At 35.1% G+C, this 24,163-nt stretch overlaps 1 protein-coding gene across 5 annotated transcripts; it reads right to left on the reverse strand.

The window, feature by feature from the left end:
* Positions 1–580: 580 nt before the first annotated feature.
* On the reverse strand, positions 581–24,151 carry LOC149531934 (uncharacterized). Of its 5 annotated transcripts, XM_089810133.1 has the most exons (9): positions 24,073–24,151; positions 23,077–23,187; positions 7,885–8,183; positions 4,740–4,828; positions 4,534–4,599; positions 2,871–3,293; positions 2,699–2,773; positions 1,837–2,110; positions 581–1,566 (listed from the first exon to the last, which is right to left on the reverse strand). In XM_089810133.1, exons 3-9 carry the CDS (start codon positions 8,003–8,005, stop codon positions 848–850), a joined length of 1,767 nt encoding a protein of 588 aa, XP_089666259.1. In that variant the 5' UTR covers positions 8,006–8,183; positions 23,077–23,187; positions 24,073–24,151; the 3' UTR covers positions 581–847. The 5 variants fall into 5 exon arrangements, with proteins under 5 accessions (XP_089666259.1, XP_089666260.1, XP_089666261.1 ...); XM_089810134.1 differs by lacking the exons at positions 23,077–23,187; positions 24,073–24,151 and adding an exon at positions 14,750–15,949; XM_089810135.1 differs by lacking the exons at positions 23,077–23,187; positions 24,073–24,151 and adding an exon at positions 9,042–14,741.
* Positions 24,152–24,163: the final 12 nt, after the last annotated feature.

The following is a 24,163-nucleotide window of genomic DNA, read 5'->3' on the forward strand; positions in this document are numbered from 1 at the left end:
CTGTCATAGTTAACTCCATCAAACTTAGGACTTTTTTTTCTGAAGCGACTCGTCATTGATCTCCCAAAGCTATTAAGCTTTATCTTCAAGGACCTAAGGCTATGATACCAATTGTTAGAAAGTAAAGTCCACCAATATAACTAAGAAAGGGGGGGAAGGGAGGGGTGAATCAATTATCCAACTATTATAACAATTATCAACCTTATTGATTTTTTCTAAAGATGGAGGCCAGTACCAAAACTAACATCTGTAGCAACTACAAAATGATGATTTTCCATGAAGTTCTCACCAAATTCAGTCTTAAATAGAACAAGTCAGATAGAGAAGATGCAGCACATGACTTCTGAAACCAAGGCTAGGGATGTACAACAGAAAATGTAAGATTTTCAAGTCTAAAGAACTGAGTTCAAATGCATGCAGATTGTTCAGCTTGTAAGAGATGGCTAGATCAAAACGCATGATAAAAAAATTGTTTATGACATGGAATGAATGTCCTATCCACTTTGCCTCCCATTCTTGTTTAAAAGCAAAGTCCATGATGGAAAGCCTGTCATAACCTTAGGTATTATGAATAGTTCACTTGTACAGATCAAACTAAAGCTAATGCATTAACAATTTGCTACTTTGTTACAATGCGACCAATTCCTGTGATGACAAAAACCAATTTCGCTCCTAGTTGCAAAGCTAACTTGTACAAGAGATCTTTAAAAGAATTTAACTACTTGAATATGATACAAGCATCCAAAACAAAGATAACTTGCATCAGTGGTCAACTTCTGAGAACCACTTTAAAAAGTTTCAAGTTTTCAAGAATACACAACAGTAGCTCCACAGCTTCATTTTGTTCTCAAAACATGTTCAGGCCATCTACATCATCATTTGGTACAGCAAGACCCATGTAATCAGTGTCAGCATTTAGCAAGCTAATATCCTCATAGTTCAACCAATTTGCAATGTCTTCTGCATTAGGGAGTTGCAAATGTGACAAATCTATGGGGATATTATCACCGGATGTATCATCATCAGCAATGGAATTCTGCAACACAGTCATTTCAACATTCACTTTCACCACTTTATCACTAATTTTTTCCCAATAACTTGATGCCAATGATGGTGTTTGTTCTTTAGATGGCCTGCCAAGAAGGTCATTTTCTGCAGCAGACAACCAAGTAGTTTTGTGCCTTGGTTTGAGCTTGTTTCTCATCTCACCCTTTGCATTGGCCAGATCTGGTTGACAATTCCTAGTACAGCCAGATCTGATTATGATCTCTTTGGCCTGCACCTTGCCCTCTCTGTCTCTTTTACTGCGTTTTCTTTTAGCCCCCCAAGGTAGAGTAGTCCCAACAGCTGTTGTACCCCTTAGAGTGCCACTTTTGTTAACTTCTTCAAGTAGACGTTCTATATTTTTCCCAGGTGTTGACCATGTCTCACCTTTCAGAACAGTTCGCATTGAAAAAGAAGCTGTACCTTGCCTTGTGTTACATAATTCCCAATCTCCATCCTCCAGCTTCTGCATATGTTGTACAACAATATGAGAAGATTGTTCTGGAGGGACTATAGGATCAGCTGCAAACACAACAAGGAATGAATGAATTTAATTGCTATACAAATTGACTAATTTCAGACTCAACCCGCTACCTGTGGCCATTCAAATAATACAGTTCCTGAGGCCAGGTTAACAAGACTCTGAAAGCTTTTAGTGTAAAGTAACTTTAAATCAATTATCTATTAACAAAGGACTTTATGCCATTAGTACTAAGATAACAAGCACTAAAAGAGAATATCCCCCACAAAACAGAAAGAAGTGAATAAACTCAGCACATGTATGTACAAAACCTGATGTTTTGGTATCTGAGAGAGCATGTGCACTATCAGAAAGTGAATTTACAGTGTCACCCTTGATAGCATCACCAAGTAACTTTGTATCCTTTTCCTTCAAGGATATTGTGAACATTCCTTCTTTTAAAGATGCATCTGAAAGGCACCTCCTGCCAGTTTCTTCAAACATTCTACACTCAGCTAGTGTCCCTTCAACAAAATTCTGAGTAGCTTGCTTTTTTACTTTGTTTTGTGCAATTTTACAACCACGTGAGTTGGTGCCTTGCAATCCCTGCAAAAGAAATAATTCCCTCAGATAAAAATAAAGAATGATAGTCATTTCTATGTGATACCTTTCTCTAAATATTTTATGTGCTACTAAAGGTTGAACTCTAAAGCAGTTTTATAGTTTCTCGCAGTGGAATTTCTTAGGAGGTGAGAGAATCTTGTGGTTTCTGTCCAGATTAATTTGGGCAAACCCAAACAACATTTCACAAGTTCTGCAGAATCCATAATGAATCTAATGAATTTTCATGATTTGAAAATAAACAGATTATAAATGTTTCCGTGTTCACTTGATACAAATCCTGACATTTTCCTGCTGACAATGCAAGAAACAAGTTTAATGCTACCTGAGAACCATGCAGATTGGGGTGATCTTCACATGGAAAATAAAAAAATACCCTGGAGAACGAAATCATTCACATTAAAAATTGAAAGCTGAAAGTGTCCTTTCTCAAGAGGATTCTAGGATTTCTAGTGGATACTTAACTATATGCACTTTTCCATCAGCATTTATAATTTGATGAAACATTACAACTTTTAGGAAAGCAAGAAATGAGAAAATTGATTTACTGGAAGCAATTTTGATTAAAATCACCTGTTGCTCGAGCTCATCCTTAAGCTTACAAGTCTCTGTTTTCATTTCCTCACCTCCCCTGTTTTCTAGATCTGGCTGAAAGGGGAAATGGAAGCACATTACAAGAAAATTGTGAAGGAAACAAAAAATCTTCAAGACACAATGATAGAGAAAAATTAGCCAGAAAATATACCATCAATTCTTGAAATAGTCCAATAGTTTGGAGTTCCAGTAATATTCGTTGATCTAGGTCCAACTCTTGTGATTGGATGCCATATGCATTTTCAGTATCAATTTCAATATGAGTACAATTACCACAAGGAGAATAGTCATTTGTGCAATGAAGACAGTCATCTTCTGGTCCAGCATCCAATTTTCTGTTTGTTTCGTCAGAGTTTTCCTCAACAATTAAAGCTGAAAGCAGTCTTTGATAAAGTGGAACCATCCTGTCATAAAGACAACTAGGTTTTCCAGGTGTCTTGATGTCCTCTTTAGCATTCAAATTGCTAGAAGGCTTCAAGGACTCATTATCCACAGACACATCCATATATCTTTTTTGATTACTCAAAACAATTGGACTTCCATTTGCTGGCAGCATACTATAGATAATATCAGCCTGGCAAAAGAGGAATTATTTATTTAAAGACAGCAAATATGAAATTTACATAAAAAAATATCCTCACAATAAATCAATGCTAAAATATTAAAGGCAATTCCAAACTGTCAAAATCTCTACATCTATTAAAAACGTTCAGCATGAGCCCTGGATGCTTAGTAAACAATATATAGTATATTCTACAGAAAATGAGCCATTTTGTGTGATAAACTAATTTGCCAAGGAGTCCACCTTAACTATTAATTAAAATTTAAGTATATGAAACTACTGAACTTTGTAGGACATGGTTCGTGCCAGTGCCATTAATTAAGCATCATTTATTTGTCATTTCACAGCCATTCATATTTACACGAGTTAAGCTAGTTCCTAACTGGTTTGCCTCTCTGCCCAGGAGCAGCACGGGAGTCTACAAAAGCATTATGAATCAGAACACCTGCAAGAAGTTTGAGGGCATCCTCTAAGGATTGGGTCACAACCTTTCCGTGGAAGCCAGAAATCAACTAGCCACATCAGGTGAAGTGCTATATTGAGCATGGCAATGCATATCTCAGATTTCAGACCTTGTGTAGAAGAAAGGCATTGATACCAGAAGATAAGTATCACTCCCAGGCACTCCTAATCAGCATTCTGAGGCCAAACTACTCAAAGAGAAGCCTTGGGAATAAAGCTACAGGTGCCTGTAAGATCTGAATACAGTTCAAGAGTTCTTACAAGTTACATGCAATTGGTTTATATGCTGCTATTGTAGCCTGAGATAAAGTCTGGAAAACTAATTGCCTGTTTATTGGACGTATGAAATATATCTCTGTCTAAATCCTCGATTGACTGAGTCCCTATTCTGGGCTGTAGAAAGTTATTCAAATTGTATTATGGGCAGACATCCTGAGTAAGACAAGCATATGGTATTTGAATTGTATAATGGACGAACGGTCTAAATAATACTAGCATATGTTGTTTCTTGTTATCCAAACATTGTATAGTAGTTGAGCTGGTAAAGTATATAATCTGAATATATTTGGGGAAATCATTGCTAATGAGTAATTGGTTGATCTAAAAAGCTAAAGACTGAATAAGCATGATTTCTTTTGTTTTCAAATTTAAGAAATATACTGTATATACTAGAAAACCTCTTTGCTTTATAAGCTGCTTTGTTTCATTTTGGAGACTAAAATGTCTGCTTTACTCTGAATCTCATGTATAATAAAACTGAGATATTCAATGAATGAAAGAAATGAATCACCTCTCCAGTTTGATTACCAGCAGTAGGACATATAAGAATTGCATCTTCATCCTCTACCTCTCTGACCTGCATATACCAACAAAAATGTCAACAACAAAAGATCAAACAAAGATCCAATTGAAGAAAATGATAAAATTACATAAGTTTCAAGAGTGGAATCCTTAAATATATTTATTGGCAGCAGTCATGCATGATAAAGCTGTTACCAGTTGCGTGAGAAATTCTTGGTTGTCTTGAGTAGCAGATGCAAAAAATGGTTCCATTTGCTTACAAAAGGATCCTGAGCATGCAACATCTGACACAAATACTTCTACGTCAAGCTACCAGATAGTAAAAAAAATTATTCTATGCAACTGAGATCATTTTCAGGAACCTTGGTAAACATATAAGACTATTCACCTCAAAGAAAAACTTACAGATATTAGGTCAAACTTCCTCAAAAGTTTCAATCAGGCTAACTTCATAGAAAAAAATTAGGAATCTAAACAGAAGCATCACGTGCAACTTTTATTTTTCCCTAAGAGAATGTGAATTTAGCAAAATGATGAATTATAGCAATCAGCGGTTTCACTTCAGGCCTGAGAATGTATTCATATTCAAAATTATTTCCAATTTTCTTATCGTTAATCCAGTAAGACTCAAATTCATACCACTTGCATTATTAGAAGCATTAACAGTTGCCAGGAGTTCTTCCCTATCATCCAAATCCCCTCCAAAGATCACCAGCCAGCATTAACATAATATGACAGTAGAGAACAATGTTTCTCAATTTACATAGAAAGAAAAAACTCAATTATCAAATAATAACTGCAGCATGCCTGTAAGTTTTGATAATCCATTCTTAATTGGACACCTTGGTTGGATAACTCCCTTTCGATTCAATGAAGAATTTCTGGTTGGAGATTGACTTGTCCTACTGAACAAACCGAGAAGCTGCTATCATTCATGCAAATATAATGGCCAATTCTTTAAAATTATTCTTAAGTATTTAATCATGCAAAAATTAAAATGTTCTAAATAATAAAATTACTAACCTTGCTACTTTATCAGTAACTAGCCTTGTGCTTCTTAGTTTCTTTCTAGGTGCAGGATTTTCAAGGTTTCCACTTATAGGACCATTCATTCTAAGAGAAGTGCTATCCTTCCCACTCCTTCCTGGTCTCTGGATACCGTCTCCACTCTCTGGTTCAATGACATTTTTTTCCTTAACTAAAGGCAAAAGAAATAATCCAACCTTTTGACAAACAGGTGCATTTTTCTCAATTGCATCTCCTTGTTTCTTCCTCTTGTTCTTGCACTTGTCACCAGATCCTGATTCCTCGCTCTCAGACAAAGCAGCTAAAGAAAAGATATTTCCAGTCTTTAATCTGCTGTGCTGGAAAGCATTATTGTTGGAAGAGCATCTTAGATTACTTTGGTCACTGCTTTCAGTTGAATTAGGTATTAAAGACCTCTCCAACAAATTTGGTAAATTGTCATGATTCAAAATTAGAGGCATCAAATTTGTTCTTTTTATACGTTGACGTTTTCGTGGCTTTTGTTCAGACCAGTGGATAGCAGGGGTTGATGAGAATCCTGATGACAATGATTGCTTGCAACTATTTAAGCCACCAGTGCTCTGAACTCTATTTGGATTTGAAGTCCGTTCACGGTTATCAAATATTGGAGAGGTGTGTGGAACATTTGGAGATAATTTCACAAAAGAACAACCACCCTTTCCTTTTGCAGGGTTTGCTGCATGATTTTTGTTGCAGATATTGGACCTAAATACAATAACATACAGATATTGAATGTTAAGACATTAGCAAGACAAGCTCAAAATTGAGGAAGAATTCTGAGCATTGACAGGAGAGCTAGTGAAGTGTATAGCCTTATTTCCACACTTGACCAAGATCAGATAATGTACGATAACAGAATCTAGATTCTAGATCCATCTTTAAAATTGGCAGATTCAATAACTTATGAGCCTAAGATAATTAAAAAGTAAATGTCACCATTGATATTTTCATGATGATACAAAGTATTCTTCTTTTTGTTGAGTTATTAACAGAGACTAAAAAGTCCTAAATCTTTTGACCATTTCAATGAAATTTAGTGTTAAGCAAAACATTTGTATTTAACTTTCCACTAATCAATTGAAATGGAACCTCTTTTTGAACTTAGTTTAATACATATCATCTCTGAATCAATATATATGCATAACAGTTATACAATCTGAAGAATAGGAGTGGTAGAAACTCCTTCACAAAGCAAAGGTTCCTATGCTTTTGATAAAAGTCTCATAGAAACCAAACAAATTGGATAATATCCAAATCTGATAATAGGATTCTAATCAATATTAAACCAATGGTTTTCACTCTGTGACAAAATTAGGTACAATACAGTAAATCTTTGCTGAGCACTCTGCTCCTTTTTCCCCTCTTATGTTTGAATAAATTTTTACCCCTCCTTCAGTTTATAAAACATCATCCGTTGGTTTCCCTCTATCAATGACATGAACAAAAAGTGTCAATAGTTAAAATTGAAAATGTTAACTAAACAATGTTATAATTTAAGCAACAACATTAGTCATGGGTTGATGTAAAAGTGACCTTTTTCACTTATAAAAATCTGATTTCCACTTCATCAAGATTTACCTTCAACATTTGAATTACCCAAAAGTATGGCCCAGGTGTATAATTTCCCTAATATCTCCATGTCATTCGACTAAATTTTTCAATCTTCTTCTATTTGCTAGTAATTGCATATATATACTTTTTATCCCACAAGATAATTATCTGCATTATCAATGAATAAATATTTTCTGGAGTTCTTTTCTTTGCTGTTTGTTAGTTTACATAATACAATGCTTTTATAAAGCCTTTTAGATTTTGTATAAAAAGAATTGATAAACTCTGGTAATGCAACCAGAGGCAGCAAGCATCCATGATAAGGATGTACATTATCCTCAATGCATGACCCAATTTTTGCAATACAAAGAATTCAAAATAAACATAATCAGTTTCTTCTGTAATGTTCAGAAAAGTATTAAGAGTGGTGACAACCAGTAGAGAGGATTAGCTGGGAGCCTCTGAACGTACTAGCTGAGAAAAACTAAATTACTAGAACAACATTTGTACTTCAGAGGCAGTTCAACTAATAGCCTTAAACTACTGCACAACATCATTAGATCCTAATGAAAATCTTCAATTATTATCTTTGCCGAAAATGCAATACTCAAAATCTCTGACCACATCAATATTTGTGACACTACATTATGTTGACCCATCAACATTGAATGTAAACATTTTAGAACAAGTAAACAACCATCCTGAATAATTGAGATTAAATAATGTTAATGAAAAGTCCTACCTGAAGCCATGGCTTTCACTTGACCTCGAGTGGGTCTCAGAGCTGGGCTTTTGCTGTTTACCCTGTTTATAATCTTTATCTCCATCCAGCATTCTATTTGCTTCTGACTTGACAGAAACATCTAACTTCATTCCAGAATATCTTCTGATCAATTTTGCCGTTTCCCAGCTTTCACTTCTAGCTGTCAAGGTCTTATCCTTGACTTTTGAATGAGTACTAACCTTTCTCGACCTCAATACATCTCTTTCCCTATCTATCATTATAGATGCTCTAGAAATATTGTTGGGATAGCCTGGCACCTGAGACCATTCATAAAGCATCAAGCAATAGATCAGATAATGCCTATTTTCTTTACTAGAGTTCTACTATCTAGACTAGGCAGCACATGGACCTGTTCAAAATACAATTAAGAACAATCCTAAACTATAACAAGTTCCTTGAAAGAATGTGGTATTCAACTACAGAAAATTATAAACCCAAGATATTATCTAAACACTTATCTCTCTCTTTTTTATAACTAGCAAGCAAAAGTGCTTGTCAAAAATTCCTACAGCATGGATGAAGGTACAAAAGAGAAAATTTGAAAATTTGAAAACACCAATTCAATGTTTACTGAATTTTCTCAACCTTCTTACCAAATTCTTGACCTCCTACAATCAACAGATAAAGGAAAACTAGCAAAAATTTTGAATGAGGAAAATGTTACAAAAATAGAAAATGTAATGAAACAGAGAAATGCAAGGATAAAATACTATATTTCTGGACAGGCATTTCTGATACAAACCCTAATATTCATCATGGGGATGCAAACTTGTTTATGTGGAACAGGTGCTGGTATTTCTATTTGAGACCTCTTCCTTGGCAACATTAGTTTATGATATCTATCTAGTTTGTCTATAGCTTCATCCAAAACATTTATCTTCTCTCTGCACCACAGAAGTTTCACATTAACTATGATAAAAAAATGCTGCCCAATGGTATAGACATCCAACCTTATAACATTCTGCATAGCATCTAGGACTGGAAAATTGCAATAAACACTTATACTGTTTGAAAACACTTGACATACAAAACCCATGCGAACTACAAATTTTAAGAAAAACCCTTGCTACAATGAACCGTAATGAAATGTTTTGTCTTTGGATATATTACCCCACCTTGAGAGAACTTCGAGAAAACTCCTTACTGACTTTAGCTCTTCTACTCCAAGAGAAGGAGGAGGTTCAGTCTGCACTGGACCCAATGATGGAACTTCTGCTGAGTTTTCTACTACAGCAATAGTCACCCTTTTCAGTTCTGGATGACGATAATATGTATGATTTCCCATTTGACAGTTAATCCAAAAGTAGAACTTGTGATAGAGGCAATTTTTCTCCATGTAATGACATATCCCTCAGGGAATGTTTTGATCCATCTGAGCTAGCAGAGAATATTTTAAACCTCAGATTCTTTGTCATCTTTCTCTGATATGTTCAAGATCTCAAATCCCAAAACTTAATCTATAACAGATAAATTCAGAGATCAAACACCAAGTAGCTGAAGTGTCTGACAAAAGCATTTAATTCAATCTTGTGTTCATTCAAGGAAACATCTGACTAAAGGTTTAATGTAATGTCCCCTTTTGTTATATACCTAAAATATTGCCCTAGGGCCTAAATGACAATAGCAATGACTAAATTTATCGGCAAGAGTATTTTCTTATTAAGTTACATATTAGTAATTGCATCAAGTAAGTTAATTATTTGGCATTGAATATAGCAATGAAGATTCCCACCTATAGACACACAGATTAGAGTTGCAACCCTAATAGAAACTTGAGGGAAGAAGCACCATAGAACGCTAGGAGACAATCCACCCCAATTAAACCCATGAAGTTTGAACAAGTAATTGAACTCAATGTGACGCCTTGGCCAACAAGTAACAAACTCAATCAGCGCCCACAAGGAACTAACTTGATAGGCATCCACCTTATGAGTAGGAGTTCATATCCCCACATTCCTTGTGTTTCACTTTTCTGTTTCTAATAGATTTTCTTTCTTAAATCAATGCAAAATTATTTGTGATTAAAGTAATTCAAGCAAATCATCTAGTCTTATTAGATTCCACACATGGCATGCCAAATAGTTCAGAAAAATGTATGTAGGTTATGTCTCACTACTATATATACTTACTTATATACATACATAAATATATATGTGTATCTATCTGGATTCCTGATCCTATTCAATGATTTTCTCCAAATGAAAATCTTCCTTAAATATCTGTCAAGGGGGATGAATAGATACTCCCATTACCTGTTTTCACCAAACAGGGTGTCTCCTCCAAGATAATTGAACCCTGTTTAATATGCATGTAGGTTGTATCTCACTGATGTATATATTTACTTACACGAGCGGGCACACACACACATGTATGTATGTGGATTCCTGATCCTATTCAATGCTTTCCTCCAAATGAAATTCTTCCTTAAATATCTGTCAAGGGGGATGAATAGACAACCCCGTTACCTTTTCACAAAATGTGGTGTCTCCTCCAAGATAATTGCACCCTCTTTCCTCCCCTGCCTCTTCATCTCATGTGGCTGTTGGAAACCACCCTGTTTAGTGAATTGTTAAGTTTTACAAGTGCTCCTATTATGGAATAAACTCTAAATGTAGTGATCAGCTTAGAGAATAGAGAAAAGGTGAAGTTTTATGAATAAGGCCATTTTCTTCTCATAGATGCATAACTAGCAGACAGAAGTATAAATTTTAATTATTTTATTCTCTTTTAGGGACAGTGCATGTATCATGCTGGTAGTATGTCATATTTTTCCCCTCTAATTGGTCCTAAACATTGTTTTAACCCAGGTTGGCTTTCATTCCTTTATTTGCTCAGGCTTTTAGTGCTGCAATCTATATTCACAAATCCCTAGCCTTAGATGAAACGTGGCACTTAATTAAATCTTGTCCAAATCATAATAATCAATCTGATAGATACTGATTCTTGGCACATTCGCTCGCATACTTGTCTATGCAGTGATCACATTAAATTGTGTCCCAAAGACAATACAAATGCAGTTTTAAGATAAGAAGTTATATTAAGTTTATCAAAATGTATGAAAATTCTGGTTTGGTAGGTGTCCTCAATCCTAGTACACTAGAAGATTTGATTCAAAAGGCAACAAGATTAGAAATTACATCATATGAAGACTAACCCAACACCAAAAGTCTAGCCTCGCAACTTCCCTATAGAAAAATTGGTTTGAAAAGCATTTCTACCAAGAAATGACAACAGAGAACTACAAAAAGAAAAATTGTTTCCATTGTAAGGAAAATTTGGAGCACAAGCATGTTCGTAAACAAGAACACCTTACCAATATGCACATTTAATGGCAATAACCAATGATTATAGAGCTCCACAAGTAGTTGATGTCTTCTTCAAAGAAATTTTTAGGCTACAAGGCTCCTCAAAAATATTGTCAGTGATAAAGAGTCAGTTCTTTACCTTGTTTGCATTTCCTAATGATGGATCATTGAGTATGATCCAAAACCTTGATGCTAACAAAATCCACGCAATTGAATCCAGAAGTGCATCCTCAAAGGCTATGGACTATGAAAATATAATATCTGCCATCTGAACATTGATGCTAACAAAATCCACGCAGTTGAATCCAAAAGCACATTCTCTAACAACTCTTTTGCCTAGCAGCAACCAAACTCATACCAAACAAAAGCTATCATACTCACAAACTAATGAACAACTTAGATGAAATGACTGATCAACTGTTTAATTTCTTGTAATGTTCCCTTTTGAATTGCCCTAAATCTTGCCCCCTATACTTGTAGAATATAAGACTATTGCGGGTTATACATTCTCAGACTGCTACAGTAAAGTAGATGGATTTCACTTGATTCCCTTTTCCTCTTTTGATTCTGATTTCTTCTCTTTGGATGAGTGCTGACACTGGTTGGTTTGTGCCTTTCTTCAATCAAAGTTCCTCCTTAAATTATAAATACCCTTCTCTTGTTGCTGAAGGGTTTTGTCCTTTATGGTGGCTACCTTGTGACGCAGAGCTTGGTAGACCCACAAATCTCACCGATCAATGTCACTTGGTTCAAAACTCTTCATGTTTTAAGCCTATATCCTTTCACTGGGCTTCTCTCAAACCCTCATACTCAACCACCAATTTCAATAATGTATTCCAACACCCTCTAGGGCCTTAACCAGTGTTACATGGGGAATCGCACCCCCCTCCCAAACCTCAATGCACCCATCCCCGAGACGTCCTGCACCCAGTACTCACGTACCCAAGTACCCCCACCTCCACCATTCTACAACCATCATGTTGTTAGTATGAGGACTTGGATTTCTATTTGACTTTTGTTTTTTGAATGCTACTATTGGGATGTAATTTGTTACTATGTTGAATGTTCAATGGTTCTAGTTCATGTTGCATTTTGGCTATGTTCAAGTATTTTAATTTGGTATGTTCTACCGAAACATCATTTAATAACAAGCATTTCAAGTTCTATATGTATACTATAAAACACTCCTCCCTGCCCTGTCCTTCCCTTGCCACCATCCCCTGGCCATCCCCTCACCAGCCCGAAAATAAGGCCCATTTTCCCCTTGTCTCGAAAACTTGTTCCGAAGTCCCGCCATCCCAATGTACCCCAATACTGGGGTAACATTGGCCTTAACATGTCCCATTCAACAGATTTCAGTGATCCAGAAACTTGTTCTTTCTCAACTTGGCATTAACCCTCTTATTCAGCCCAAACTAAGCCTTTATGTCCTAGTAGCTCTACCCAGACTAATTTTTCTCAGTTTTCTCAATTCCATCCCAAAACACTCAGCAATTAAATTAGAGTTCCAGACACCCTTTTGGAAGTTGTATAACATACTTCAAGGATTCATATCACTCCTTTCGATATTAGGGGAGATCCAATGCTGTTTGCACCAATTTTAGGCCTAATTAGGCCAATTTTGCGAGTAAGTACCCCTGAAACTTGTCACAAAGACCTGAAACTTGGCACAAAATCTAGTTATGACTCCAAACTAAGAATTCTGTAGGTATTTTGTACAGCCATCCTTGTTTGATGGATCAATCAGAAAACCATCCTTGTTTAAGCCCTATATCTAGGGCTTTCTCAAAATGGCATGTACCTTCACTTCCAAGACCAAACAAAGGATCCTACAGCATATCCTTAATGTCCTTATACACATTCAAACTTAAAACACTATCCTTATGTGGGCAGATGTTCCAATCCAATACCTGCTCACACCCTTCACATACTCTTCTTAAGCCTTCCTTGAGTACTTTGGTGATCACCATCCAATACTGCATCAAAGTTGTTAGCAGGAGCATATTGAAGATGTTGAAGACCCATTCCACAAGAAACGGATGATACAAAAATTGGAATGGCCTTATTCCATTGAAAAACTTACAAATTTATCAACAACTTGTATGCTGTTAAAGATCAGTCCTACAGTCTATTAAAAAATTTCATAAATGGATTCAAAATGCCATAGAAGGGACTAGGAAATGTTACCAAAAAATCTTCTAGAAGGTTCCAATGGAGCTTGTAAGAGAAACAACCAAAATGCGCTCAGAACTTGCCAAAAATCTGAGTTTTATTATTTCTTCATGAGTACAGTCCATACAACCAGATAAGAAATCCTCTCCAATCACTTCATCTGCCTTCCTTCGCATGTAATGTGACTTGTAAAGTCCAAACAAACTGGTTTGAATCAACTCTAACTTCCAAAACTTGTAAAAAACTTCAAACTAATGGTTTGGTCAACTAGCAGTTAGTTTTTTAATTAAAAATCTTGATTTTCCCTCCAAACACAATTTAATCCTTTCTAATGACTCCAAAGGCTTGTAAATGCCTTGATCCACCTAATCCTGGTTTAAAACATCTGAAACTCCTTTCTATGCCCATCCATCATCCTAATTTGTCAATTTGGACCATGTTGTCAACTAGCACCTATTGACCAATTTGGTCCTAATTGTGTGTTATTCACGACTTTATATGTTCCTGAACAATAAGGTTACTTTTGACTCCTATTGACCTATACCAACCCCTGGGATCATTCTTATGCCCAATTACATCATCTTGGATCGTATGGTCCTTATTAGGACCATTAGGATTTTACATTTACATTCATTGGTTTCATTACATCATATGCCATAACTGGCTTCAAGACTTCAAGTGGTCCATTGGACTTATCCTTTCCCTAATCAAGACTTGATGGCTTCATGGCTTTGCTTGTTTGGTTGGGTGCTCCTGCACCACCTTCTCTTCAAGAGTGATGTTTCTTCCAAACTTTTGTGTGACCCATAACTAATCGTAATTGTTGTTGAGCATATTTGATCACTAGAATTAGGAATCTGTGTTAGATAGCTTACTAAGAGCGTTGTTTCCTTTATATCAATCATTGCTTTCTAATGTATTGTTGCTATTATTTATTGTTATCCACCAAGTGGCTACTTTTGCTAATTGTCATCCTTATTATATCATTGTCTGGGCTGCCTAATCTTTGCTGGTTTAGTAGAGAAAATCGCAAAGCCTTAGAACTAAGACTATTTTCGAGGGCATTGATATCTTATTTATGGTAGGGGTTATATTAGTCCACTCTTCATGGGATTGCTTGCGCTCGAGCAATTTAAAATTTTGACAATCAAGAAGATCTACTCTTTCTCAATTAGTGTCTTCTATAGCAAGGCCTTTCTGCATAACCATATACTTAGATGAATGATATAACAGCTTCATTGAACACATACTATTGTCTAATTTCCTGTACATATTAGTTTGTCAGTGTTTTCTTTACAATTCATTTCCAGACCTACATGTTGGAAGGTGGAGTCATTATGGCGTACCTTGGTAGGATGTTATTCCAGCAGTGAAAGATAGTCTTCATAGGGTTTAATATATAGTAGTGCGAGTCATAATCACTATTTTTAATAAGTTGTCTTCAGTTAGGATTCTGCAACTAGAACTTTTTATACTAAGAGAAATCTTTTTTTCATGAACTTTTGAATGTTGTTCCAACTGTGAAATTTTCTGAAAAAATACGAAATCTTTTTTCCCATCTTCTGTCTTTTCACATAAATCTGAATACTTGTATTGTGGTTCTTCTCTATATTTTTCCTGCTCTTTTAATTTTTACAACACTAACATTGACATCAGAACAAAGTTGGATGAGAAGTTCAAGATCATATATTAAATTTTAAAGCGCATTCATTCTTATTTTGAACGTCTGCAAAGATTTCAAAGCGTCATTTCTAATGATATTGTGAAACATCTCCAATAAATTGCAGATCTATTTTAGAAAGAATGCAATTCACGTAATCGCCCCTCTTCAGAGATGCCAGTAGAGTCTCGTTTGAGTTAGTCAGCCAACATCGCTCTATCGTTCCATGAGGGCAGTCCAGGGAATAACTACTCTGTACACCTTTGTTTTTGCCTTAAATTTACTAACTTGAACAATTTTACTGCACCTTTTCCTTCTTTGAATCTTAGAAACTATTATTTTCCCTTCCAACTTGGTTTGCCGCTAAAATGTTGAGATACAAAATTGCGAGGAGAGGCATGATGTCTTGTATGCAAGGTAGCAGCTGCTTCTGAAGGTCAAAGTCGAGTAATTTGGCTCGAGCCATAGCACCTGCCAAACGCTATCTGGCTACAACACTCAGGCAAGACTTGCGACGATCCCCGCGCCCTAACCAAGAAAAAATATATCCATTTCTCTGCATTTTGCAGTCCTCGCCTGAAAGGGCAGTGTGCCCTACTGCTAATTGTGAAAATCATGCCCATATTTTTCCAAATCGCGCCCATTTTCCTGTTGTTTCCTACCCGCCTTCTCCCCTGGTAATCGAATAGTGTCGAGCGATTCTCGTGAATTTCTCTGAAAACAGTGCTAAATCCCTTGAGGCGTCGGTTTCTTAATGCTAAGTCATCTACTACAACTGACCATTTTGAGTCGTCACCTCCCATCGCTACTGCCGTTAAGTGGCTCGTGTTCATTCTACAAGGATTTCCAGGAAGATTTTGGGTCTCAAACCATTACAAGCTGCATCCGCTTAGATTTTTTAAGGAAAATTGTAAGAGTCCATAAATTTTATTTCACTTTAGAAGTTTCAGCTCCTTAGTTGAAAGAAATATTGCTAAAATTTATTTTTTGACAAAGATTGCTAAAATTTATTAGCCGATAGGCTATTATAGGTGAGACTTTCATCTAAACTTGTCCTGTCGCTTAAAACAACTAGTTGTTTTTGTTAATAGTTTGCATTGATTGTGTATATTTCAATAACTGCGATATCTTTTATTAGATCACAATTTGATTTACAAACTAGATATGTGGTTCGATTGGAACATCTTTTTCATTCGTCGCCTACCTTTTGCACTTTGAAATCATAAATCGCACTTCAGTGACATTTCGGAAGTGATTATCAGTATCATATTCGGCCTGGTGAAGGATGGGAGTGCAAGGAATTGAATGGCCCTGGTTTGCAAGAAATGGTGGGAGCTAGAGCGAGCAATGCAAATGGAGTTGTGTGTGCAGGGAAACATAAGCAATTTGTATTTGATAGCATTCTGTTTTCAGGGCATGACGACTTTGGACCTGTCGCAGATTTCACCATGGGGTTACCCTGTTTTGGATGCCTCTTCTCCTGAGAGTCAAATAATTAGGCATCTTCTGAAGCAGGCCTTTCAAGCCGTTCAGAGCATCACAATCTATGCTTGCAACGCCCAAAACATCGACATGCTTGCGCACCTCTGGCCGCGAATCCGCCATGTCAAGCTGGTGAGATGGCACCAACCCGTCAATGATCCAGGGTCTCCTCTTGGAGAGCTGTTGCCACTTCTTCTCAATTGCGAATTGCTTCAAACCTAGACCTCGCTCAGTTCTATTGCTGGACGGAGGACGTTGTCTCTGCTTTGCTCTATTCCCCTTTGTTTCTGTGTCTACCTCTCCGAATCTCTCGTCTCTCAATTTGCTCATGCTTTCTACCGACGGTTTCGAGGCCCCCAAGCTCGTTGCCATTTCAGAGGCTTGCAGAAACCTCCAAGTGTTGTACGCTGTCTGTGTCTTTGATTCGTGGTGAGCTATATTCCTTGAATTTCTCTCCTCTGTTTCTAGGTACCGGTGACCCCTGCGTCGCTCGCTTCCGTGGCACCTGAAACCCTAGAGTGAGAAAACCCTAAACAAAGTTTTTTGAAACCCTAGAGACAGAAAATTTTGGCGCAACCAAATTTGTTGCTTCTTCCGACGGTAACCTTCAAGAGACGGCAGGACATATGCGCGTGGAGCAAGGCGACAGCGGCGTAATAGAATAAACAGCCAAGCAGGTGAAGAAAAAAGAAAAAGCCGATGGGACTAAAGATTCCATTGCGATGTCTCAAGAATTTATGTTCAAAAGGGGGCCAAAAAACTCCTCTTCTGTTGCAATTAAACCTAATCGTGGTTGAGATATGAGATGTGCAGTATGCCCCCCCCTTTGCCTGACAGTTTCCCTGCACTTCGTTTTCTCTGGTCACCCTAACATTATGATGATGCGATTACATTACAATTCTCGTACTTGCCCTTCCCCGAATTACCTTACCGGATTCCCTCTCTCTACAATGCTGGTAAATTCTCTTTCGTTTTCCCAATGCACATACGCCCAATGTGGGTAGCTTATACAATTTGTGGCCATCAAACAAAGCACATGCCTATCTTATGCACAAGAGAAGTTGTGGTGAAAATCTCAATATTCATGGACATGGCTGAAATTTTTTACAAGTACCTAGCCTATATAGCTTCCTGTACTGGTTAGAAGTTTTCCACTTTCTTGAGATGCGGTGTGAAAAAATAATATCGACAAAGTTATGAAAAAATATCGGGACTCTAGCCCAAGCCTTTATTTAATGCCCTCGTCTGTTTCAGTCTTCCTTCGATGTATAGGAAAATCTTTTTTTCACTATTGCCCAAAACACGTCGGGCTTTGCATTACAGTGGAATAAACAGAATGCGGGTAGACAGAATACCCAAGCCTGGAATTTGTAGTAGTATTGGCGCTTTTTTAACACTTTTAAGCCGAATGGAAATGAACTATATTGATAGGTTAATTATGCTCTGGTTTCACAATTTCCACTTTATTCTGTGTTTTTTGTTTCTTTTACATCAGGGTAATTTTAAGTCCAGCGACTATAGCAGCTCCGTACAACATCCTGAACTCTTTTACTTCTCTTTTGATTGAAGCAGCAATTTGGAGTTTTTCATTGGCCCATACAAGCCTCAGGCCCCCACTGATGAATATGCAATTTCTTCGCACTTTTTTTCCCAAAGATAAGATGTCCATTTCTCAAGTTCTAATGATCTAAACTGGAATAAATTTAATGTTTTCCGAGTTCTGATAAGCAGAGGAAGCCAATGGCAATGCCCATCGCAGACCAGATATGGATAGTAAATTCTGGTTTTGTGTGACTTAAATTTGAGGTTGGCACTAAAAACCTTTTATTAAATATCAGATAGTGCACGAAGAATCATAAGAGATGAGAAGATGAGGTTGAGATTCTCTCACTCTTAGACTCTTAATCAATTCTGCTAATGTCTAAAATTGCTGCACATTAATAGATTTGTATAAAACTTATAAATCTTTTTCTTATATTGTTAGATATGAACACATTATTCAATGTATATAAAATAAATTATTTTCAATATATTGGTACAATTATTTAAAAATACAATATTGACTGATTTATATTGCCAAAATATATATTCTAGGAGTCAACCCAAGATTTCATGTAACAACTCATTTCTCCCATTTGTGATGGAATTAGTAGCAGGTAGCAAAGGCAACAATCAAAATTGGGCACAACCCATATGATTAACAAACATGTAAAGGAACTAGACATGGGAGTAAAGATTATTGCAAGGATTAATGGGGTACTTGTTCATTATTTGTACAATCTAGAGCTTTCACTTGCAAAACATTGTACAATGTTTGTTTGTTAATCATGAATTGAAATGGGAAAATAAAATTGAAACACTTGATTCCATCGCCATAGGGAAGTGCCTGGCCTCCTTGGCTGCCATTCTTAAGAGAGGCACCTCCAACGCACTCTTCTATTCCACCTTGCTCTAACACTCAGTATCAAGGAAAGGCCTGAAACGATGAGTTGAATGAAGGGCTGCTAGAGCTATTGCTCTCGAAATACTCACTGCAATTGCATCAAAGCAACAAAATGAAAGCCATCAAGGCAAGGCAGTAGAAGCACAAAATAAAAATAGTTAAATAATAAAAGCTTGGACCACATATTTAGTTTGTTCTTAAATTAACTTTTCTTGCAACTTCACATTGTTAGATATTTGGGCATTCCTTTCTTAGTCCAACCTTCTATTAAGGATATATGGTTGTCAATCTTTTCTAACATTGAAGACAAACATAAAAAATGGAAAATCCAACAGTTATATCTTGTTGGAAGGGTTTAGATTGTGTAAAAAGTTTTGGCATCTCACGAAATATATTACTTCTCTACTTGGATGTTTGCCAGCTATTAGTTCAATGTGCTAGAAAATCTTTTAAGAGACTTTTTGTGGTCATAGGATTGATGCTTCAAATAATAACAATTGATATTGGTAACACAAAATGATGGGATTTGACTTTTACAACTATATCAAGAGTTAAATCACTAGATAACTCTCAAATAGAACCAACATTCTCCTTTCATCAATATGAACAAGAATGAAAAATAATCCATTACAATTATTAGGAGAAAAGAAGAATCTTGATTGCAATAACTCTCACTAGTGCTCCCTTAATATATATGAGTCTATGTGTGATACTTTATCAACTTTTTATTGGCTATGTTTATGCATTTGAATATCCTTTTTCCCCAATGAATAAAGTTGTTGTGTTACAGGCATTATGAGAAGATGTCCCTTATGGTGATGGAAATCATTTTATTTTTTAGAAATCAATTTCTTCTTATTCCAAAAACAAGCTACTCATTACCATGTAATACATATAATGTAGTAAACTTGCAACCAAAAATCTGTCTAAAAGATTCTACTATTTTCCTCAAAGATAGTTTATTTTGTGAACAAAGTACATACCAATTTAACAATCTTTTATTTTTGGTTTCCCCTTCTACAATTCTTTTCATTTTATAATACATATATATATGAATTTAAAAATAATTAAATTTAACTATTTCAAATTAAGAATAATTAATTTATTATTTAAGTTTCCTTTTATATTATATTAGATGTCTAACAAAAAAATAAATGTGAGCAATCATATTATATAGACTTACACCTTTAGTCACTATCGGCGTACCCTTGCTCCTTCAGGTGCAAGTGCTAGTTTTATGACAAAGATTATTTAGTTGTGATGTGTCAATTTTTGACAAACGGCTAAATTTTTTTCTAAATTGGTGAGACTTCTCCAGCCCCACTTCATTTTCATCTTCTATTATGGAGGAAAATATTCTAATTAATCCTAGCCCCCCAAAAAAATTCTTATGGGGATCCTCAACCTCAAAAATAGCCCTGTAGACCCCCTCACAGACTCCTACCTAAATATGAGATAGTGCATGCAACATTGCTCACTTTTTGACTATTGCAATTGGATGATGATCATTAGTTCCCCAATTTCTCTTTGTGTTGTCTCATTCAAAAAGCATTACCAAGAATATTTGCATAATTGTTGATTCTAAATTATCACATTTCAAATTGAAGTTTTGTATTCAAGATTTTTTTTGGGGTTTTCCTTTTCTTTTCTGTATCTTGTTTTACATGAAAATTGAGGAGAGTTACTTTTTGATTGTCTTTAATAAGAGTTTTAACCTTAACAAATCTTTGTGTACATTTAACAAATGAAAAGGTAAAATTTAACTTTAAAAAAAAAATTCAATATGTTTTTTCATTTTATTCATAGAAATTTTATCTCTTTGAAATCTAAGAGTCAAATGTTCAAATAGATATATTCTATTAATTCATTCATGTCTTCTAGCTCTCATCCAAATATTCTTTCTTTAGCTCAAGTTGTCATTCAAAACAATCTTAGGTCATCTACCTATCTATTCTATCAATTCATTCATGTCTTCTAGGTCTCATTTAAATATTCTTTCTTTAGCTGAAGTTGTCATTGAAAACAACCTTAGGTCATCTACCTACTTTTATTTGTTCTATTTTATTTTAAAGTATCTTATGAGATGCATCGTAGTCATTACTTCCATAGAATTAATCACCACTTTCTTAACACAATATCATAAACAAAAATTTAATTATGAACTTACTTGTGATCAAACACTTTTGTATTTTCTCAATTTGTTTCCACTTGAATTCAAAACTACTACTAACCAACAATTTACATATGTATATCCAAACTAGTAACACTAGAAGATAAAAAAGAACTTATGTCTAGCTCTCCAATATCTACTTTGAAGAGACAATTATAATTTCCATCCTTTTTTTAGTGTTCTCATTTTATAGAATCCTATAATTATGCTTGTTGTTGAATTCCACCCCAAAAGTTTTGTCCTTTGTAACTTCTTCAAGAATATTGTCTTGAAAATGCAACTTATTTTGGCTTCATTTACTTATGCGAGAGAAAATCACAATTTTGGATATTAACTTATATAAAGGCATATACTTATTCTCTTGCAACTCTTGGTATAAATTTTGCAATCATAACAAGGTGACTAACATAACATGGAAAAAAGACTATCTCAAATGAATTCCATCTCCACCTTGTGAATTTAGTCATTCCTTAAACTTATCAATAATTTTTTTTTAAAAAATAGGTATAAGGGTCATCCTTGCACCTCAACATCAGTCCTGAAACATTTAAATGTGTTTGTCAAAGATGAGTATAACCTCTTTGTAAAGTCTATGAACAACCACTTTAAGATATAAAAGAATCACAAGTTCCTCCATTCCATGTGATAGTTTACACTTAAGGACTATGTTAAAGGTCTTACAAAAGATGTTTTTTCCTTACTCCCATTTACCTTCAATTAATTGTCTTAAAGTAATGTTGTGGTCTACAATAAAGTGTTTATGCCTCAAAACTATTGTCCCTTTAATTGATTATTTTTTTGTTTCATCGTGTTTGTTTTATTCCTATCAAATTAACACATAACTTTACAAACTTGATGGAATTGTTATTGTGATTCTATATTTGGAAATATTATTGTTGCCACCACTTTTGAAAAGAGATATTGATGCCACCACTTTCCTAAAGAACATGAAATCAACATTTTCTTTCTCAACATATGTATTATGCAATTAATTATTCTTGATTGATTCTTTTAATGTGAATCATTAATTAGAAAACAAATTCTTTCTAATTTCTAATTCTATGAACTTGTTGCTAATGTTAAACTATTACTAGATTCCTAACTAAATATATAATTTACTTTCTTTATTTCACTTATTAATCAACTTTCTAATATAATTTATTAATATGAAAAATTAAACTATAAATTAAATTTATTTTAACTCTCAAATTTTTCAATTAAGATGACAATAGTGACTATAATATTTATTATTAACCAAGCTAAGGTAACAAAATTTAATTAAATTATATGCATCAAGATTACCAAAATGAAGTTAACTTGAAAGACAATTGGTAACACCTACATATGGTAGAAATTATCTCGTTCGCGTGCCTAGAAGTATGGATTTAGGTCGGAACGGCTTAAACATCACACTAATGCTTCATTCCTAGAGTAAAAGTGTTAAATAGTCAAAGTTTGACTTACTTTTCCAACCTTAATTTCTTGGTTAGTGTGTGATGTTTAAGGCTGGCCATTTAGACCTCATACCTTGCCGGGTATATAGAATTATATTATTGTCGTTAGGAGAAAATATTCTAACATAATTTAATCACATACAACTATTTATTCAATAAATCATCAAAAAGATGCGAATATCGTATCTTTCTAATGGCAGCGCTTCTTAAAAAGATTGTGCCGACCATCTATAAACCAGTTCTAACATCTTAATGATTTTCTTTGAAATTAAAGTTGCTTGAAAAGATTTCTTCTCACTTAGTAGATAAATTAGGTTCCAGATTACAGACAAAATACACACACAGGAAACAAACTCGGAAAGAAATAAAAAGCCATAATAAACTGAAAATCACAAAGCTTATGGAAACGATAAATTCGACAGCGAAGAACATGGAAAATAAATAAATAATAATAAGAAGCTTACATGTACAATGTAAACCCTAATCAACCTGCCGCTGGTAAGCTTTCTACCGACCTCTGCGCCCTGTGAAATTGCGTGCTTGCTTTCAACTCATAAACTCAATTTAAGATTATGCTGCAAAATAATTAATTCAAAATTCGTCAAATTTAGGAATGCAAGCAAAAATTACGCTGCAAAAAACTCAATTTGATATTCGCCACTGTGAAATTCAGAATACAGGCGAAAATTGTGCTTCAATTTGGTAATGGCAGGTTAAGAGGACAGCTGGATGCAACAAAGCTTTCTGAGCTGCATGCAGCGAAGATTTCTGAAGATTTGTAACGACAGTAACAGTAAGAAAGTTTCCATTTTTGGATGGATTGGATACAACATTAATCAGTGATACATCGGATGCATAGAAGTTGAAATAGACACTAACCCTAAAGCGTACCACAAGTATCCCAAATTACAAACTTCTTAAGATTTTTCAAATTTATTTTATTTTAGACACACATAGTTATCCAAATAGTTGAGTGAACTCAGAATTCTTGTGACAAAAACAATCTTTCATGAACGGATTCTTGATTTTAATTCAAAGTTTTGCTCAAAATATAATTGCATTTATTATATTTATTCAGCAACTGAATATAAATGTTTTAATCCTATCGCAAATTGCACTATCGCATACACAAAGTTAATTTCCAAGTTTTTATCCATCTGCACTGTATCCATTGAATACAAAACAATTAATCTCACAACAAAAATAACACAGAGCAAGGAAAACGAAAAAATAAGATAAAATTAAAACTACTAAATAAACTCAAGACTCAATTCATAGTTCGAAGTATGTGAATTTGAAGAAACAAAAAATAAGGATCTGGTTCTAGGGTATAAAAACAACAATCAAATATAAATCCACAGAAGCCATGCATTCATTTAAGGGATCAATAAAATTAATTTTTATGAGGGAAGAACACCAAGCAAAATGTAAAATTCATTGAGCAACGACAATTGAGTTACCTGCAGGATGCGACGAGAAAACATGAGCGTAGTTTGCAGCAAAATATTTTTTGAGGCCAAATTGCTATCTGCGTTTGATATGTAGGTTTTA

Source organism: Cupressus sempervirens, chromosome 11 (genome assembly GCF_028749045.1).
Source record: "Cupressus sempervirens isolate cs-2001-9-10 chromosome 11, ASM2874904v1, whole genome shotgun sequence".
In the NCBI taxonomy this organism is placed as follows: Eukaryota; Viridiplantae; Streptophyta; class Pinopsida; order Cupressales; family Cupressaceae; genus Cupressus; species Cupressus sempervirens.

What these genes read in the sequence shown, in the direction of transcription:
- LOC149531934 (XM_089810133.1), bottom strand. Translation starts at nt 8,005, where the DNA reads ATGTTTCTGTCAAGTCAGAAGCAAATAGAATGCTGGATGGAGATAAAG. An exon ending in AGGATGAGCTCGAGCAACAG is followed by an intron (nt 2,111 to 2,698) that starts GTGATTTTAATC and finishes TTTCTTTTGCAG; the next exon opens with GGATTGCAAGGCACCAACTC. An exon ending in CTCAGATACCAAAACATCAG is followed by an intron (nt 1,567 to 1,836) that starts GTTTTGTACATA and finishes TTGTGTTTGCAG; the next exon opens with CTGATCCTATAGTCCCTCCA.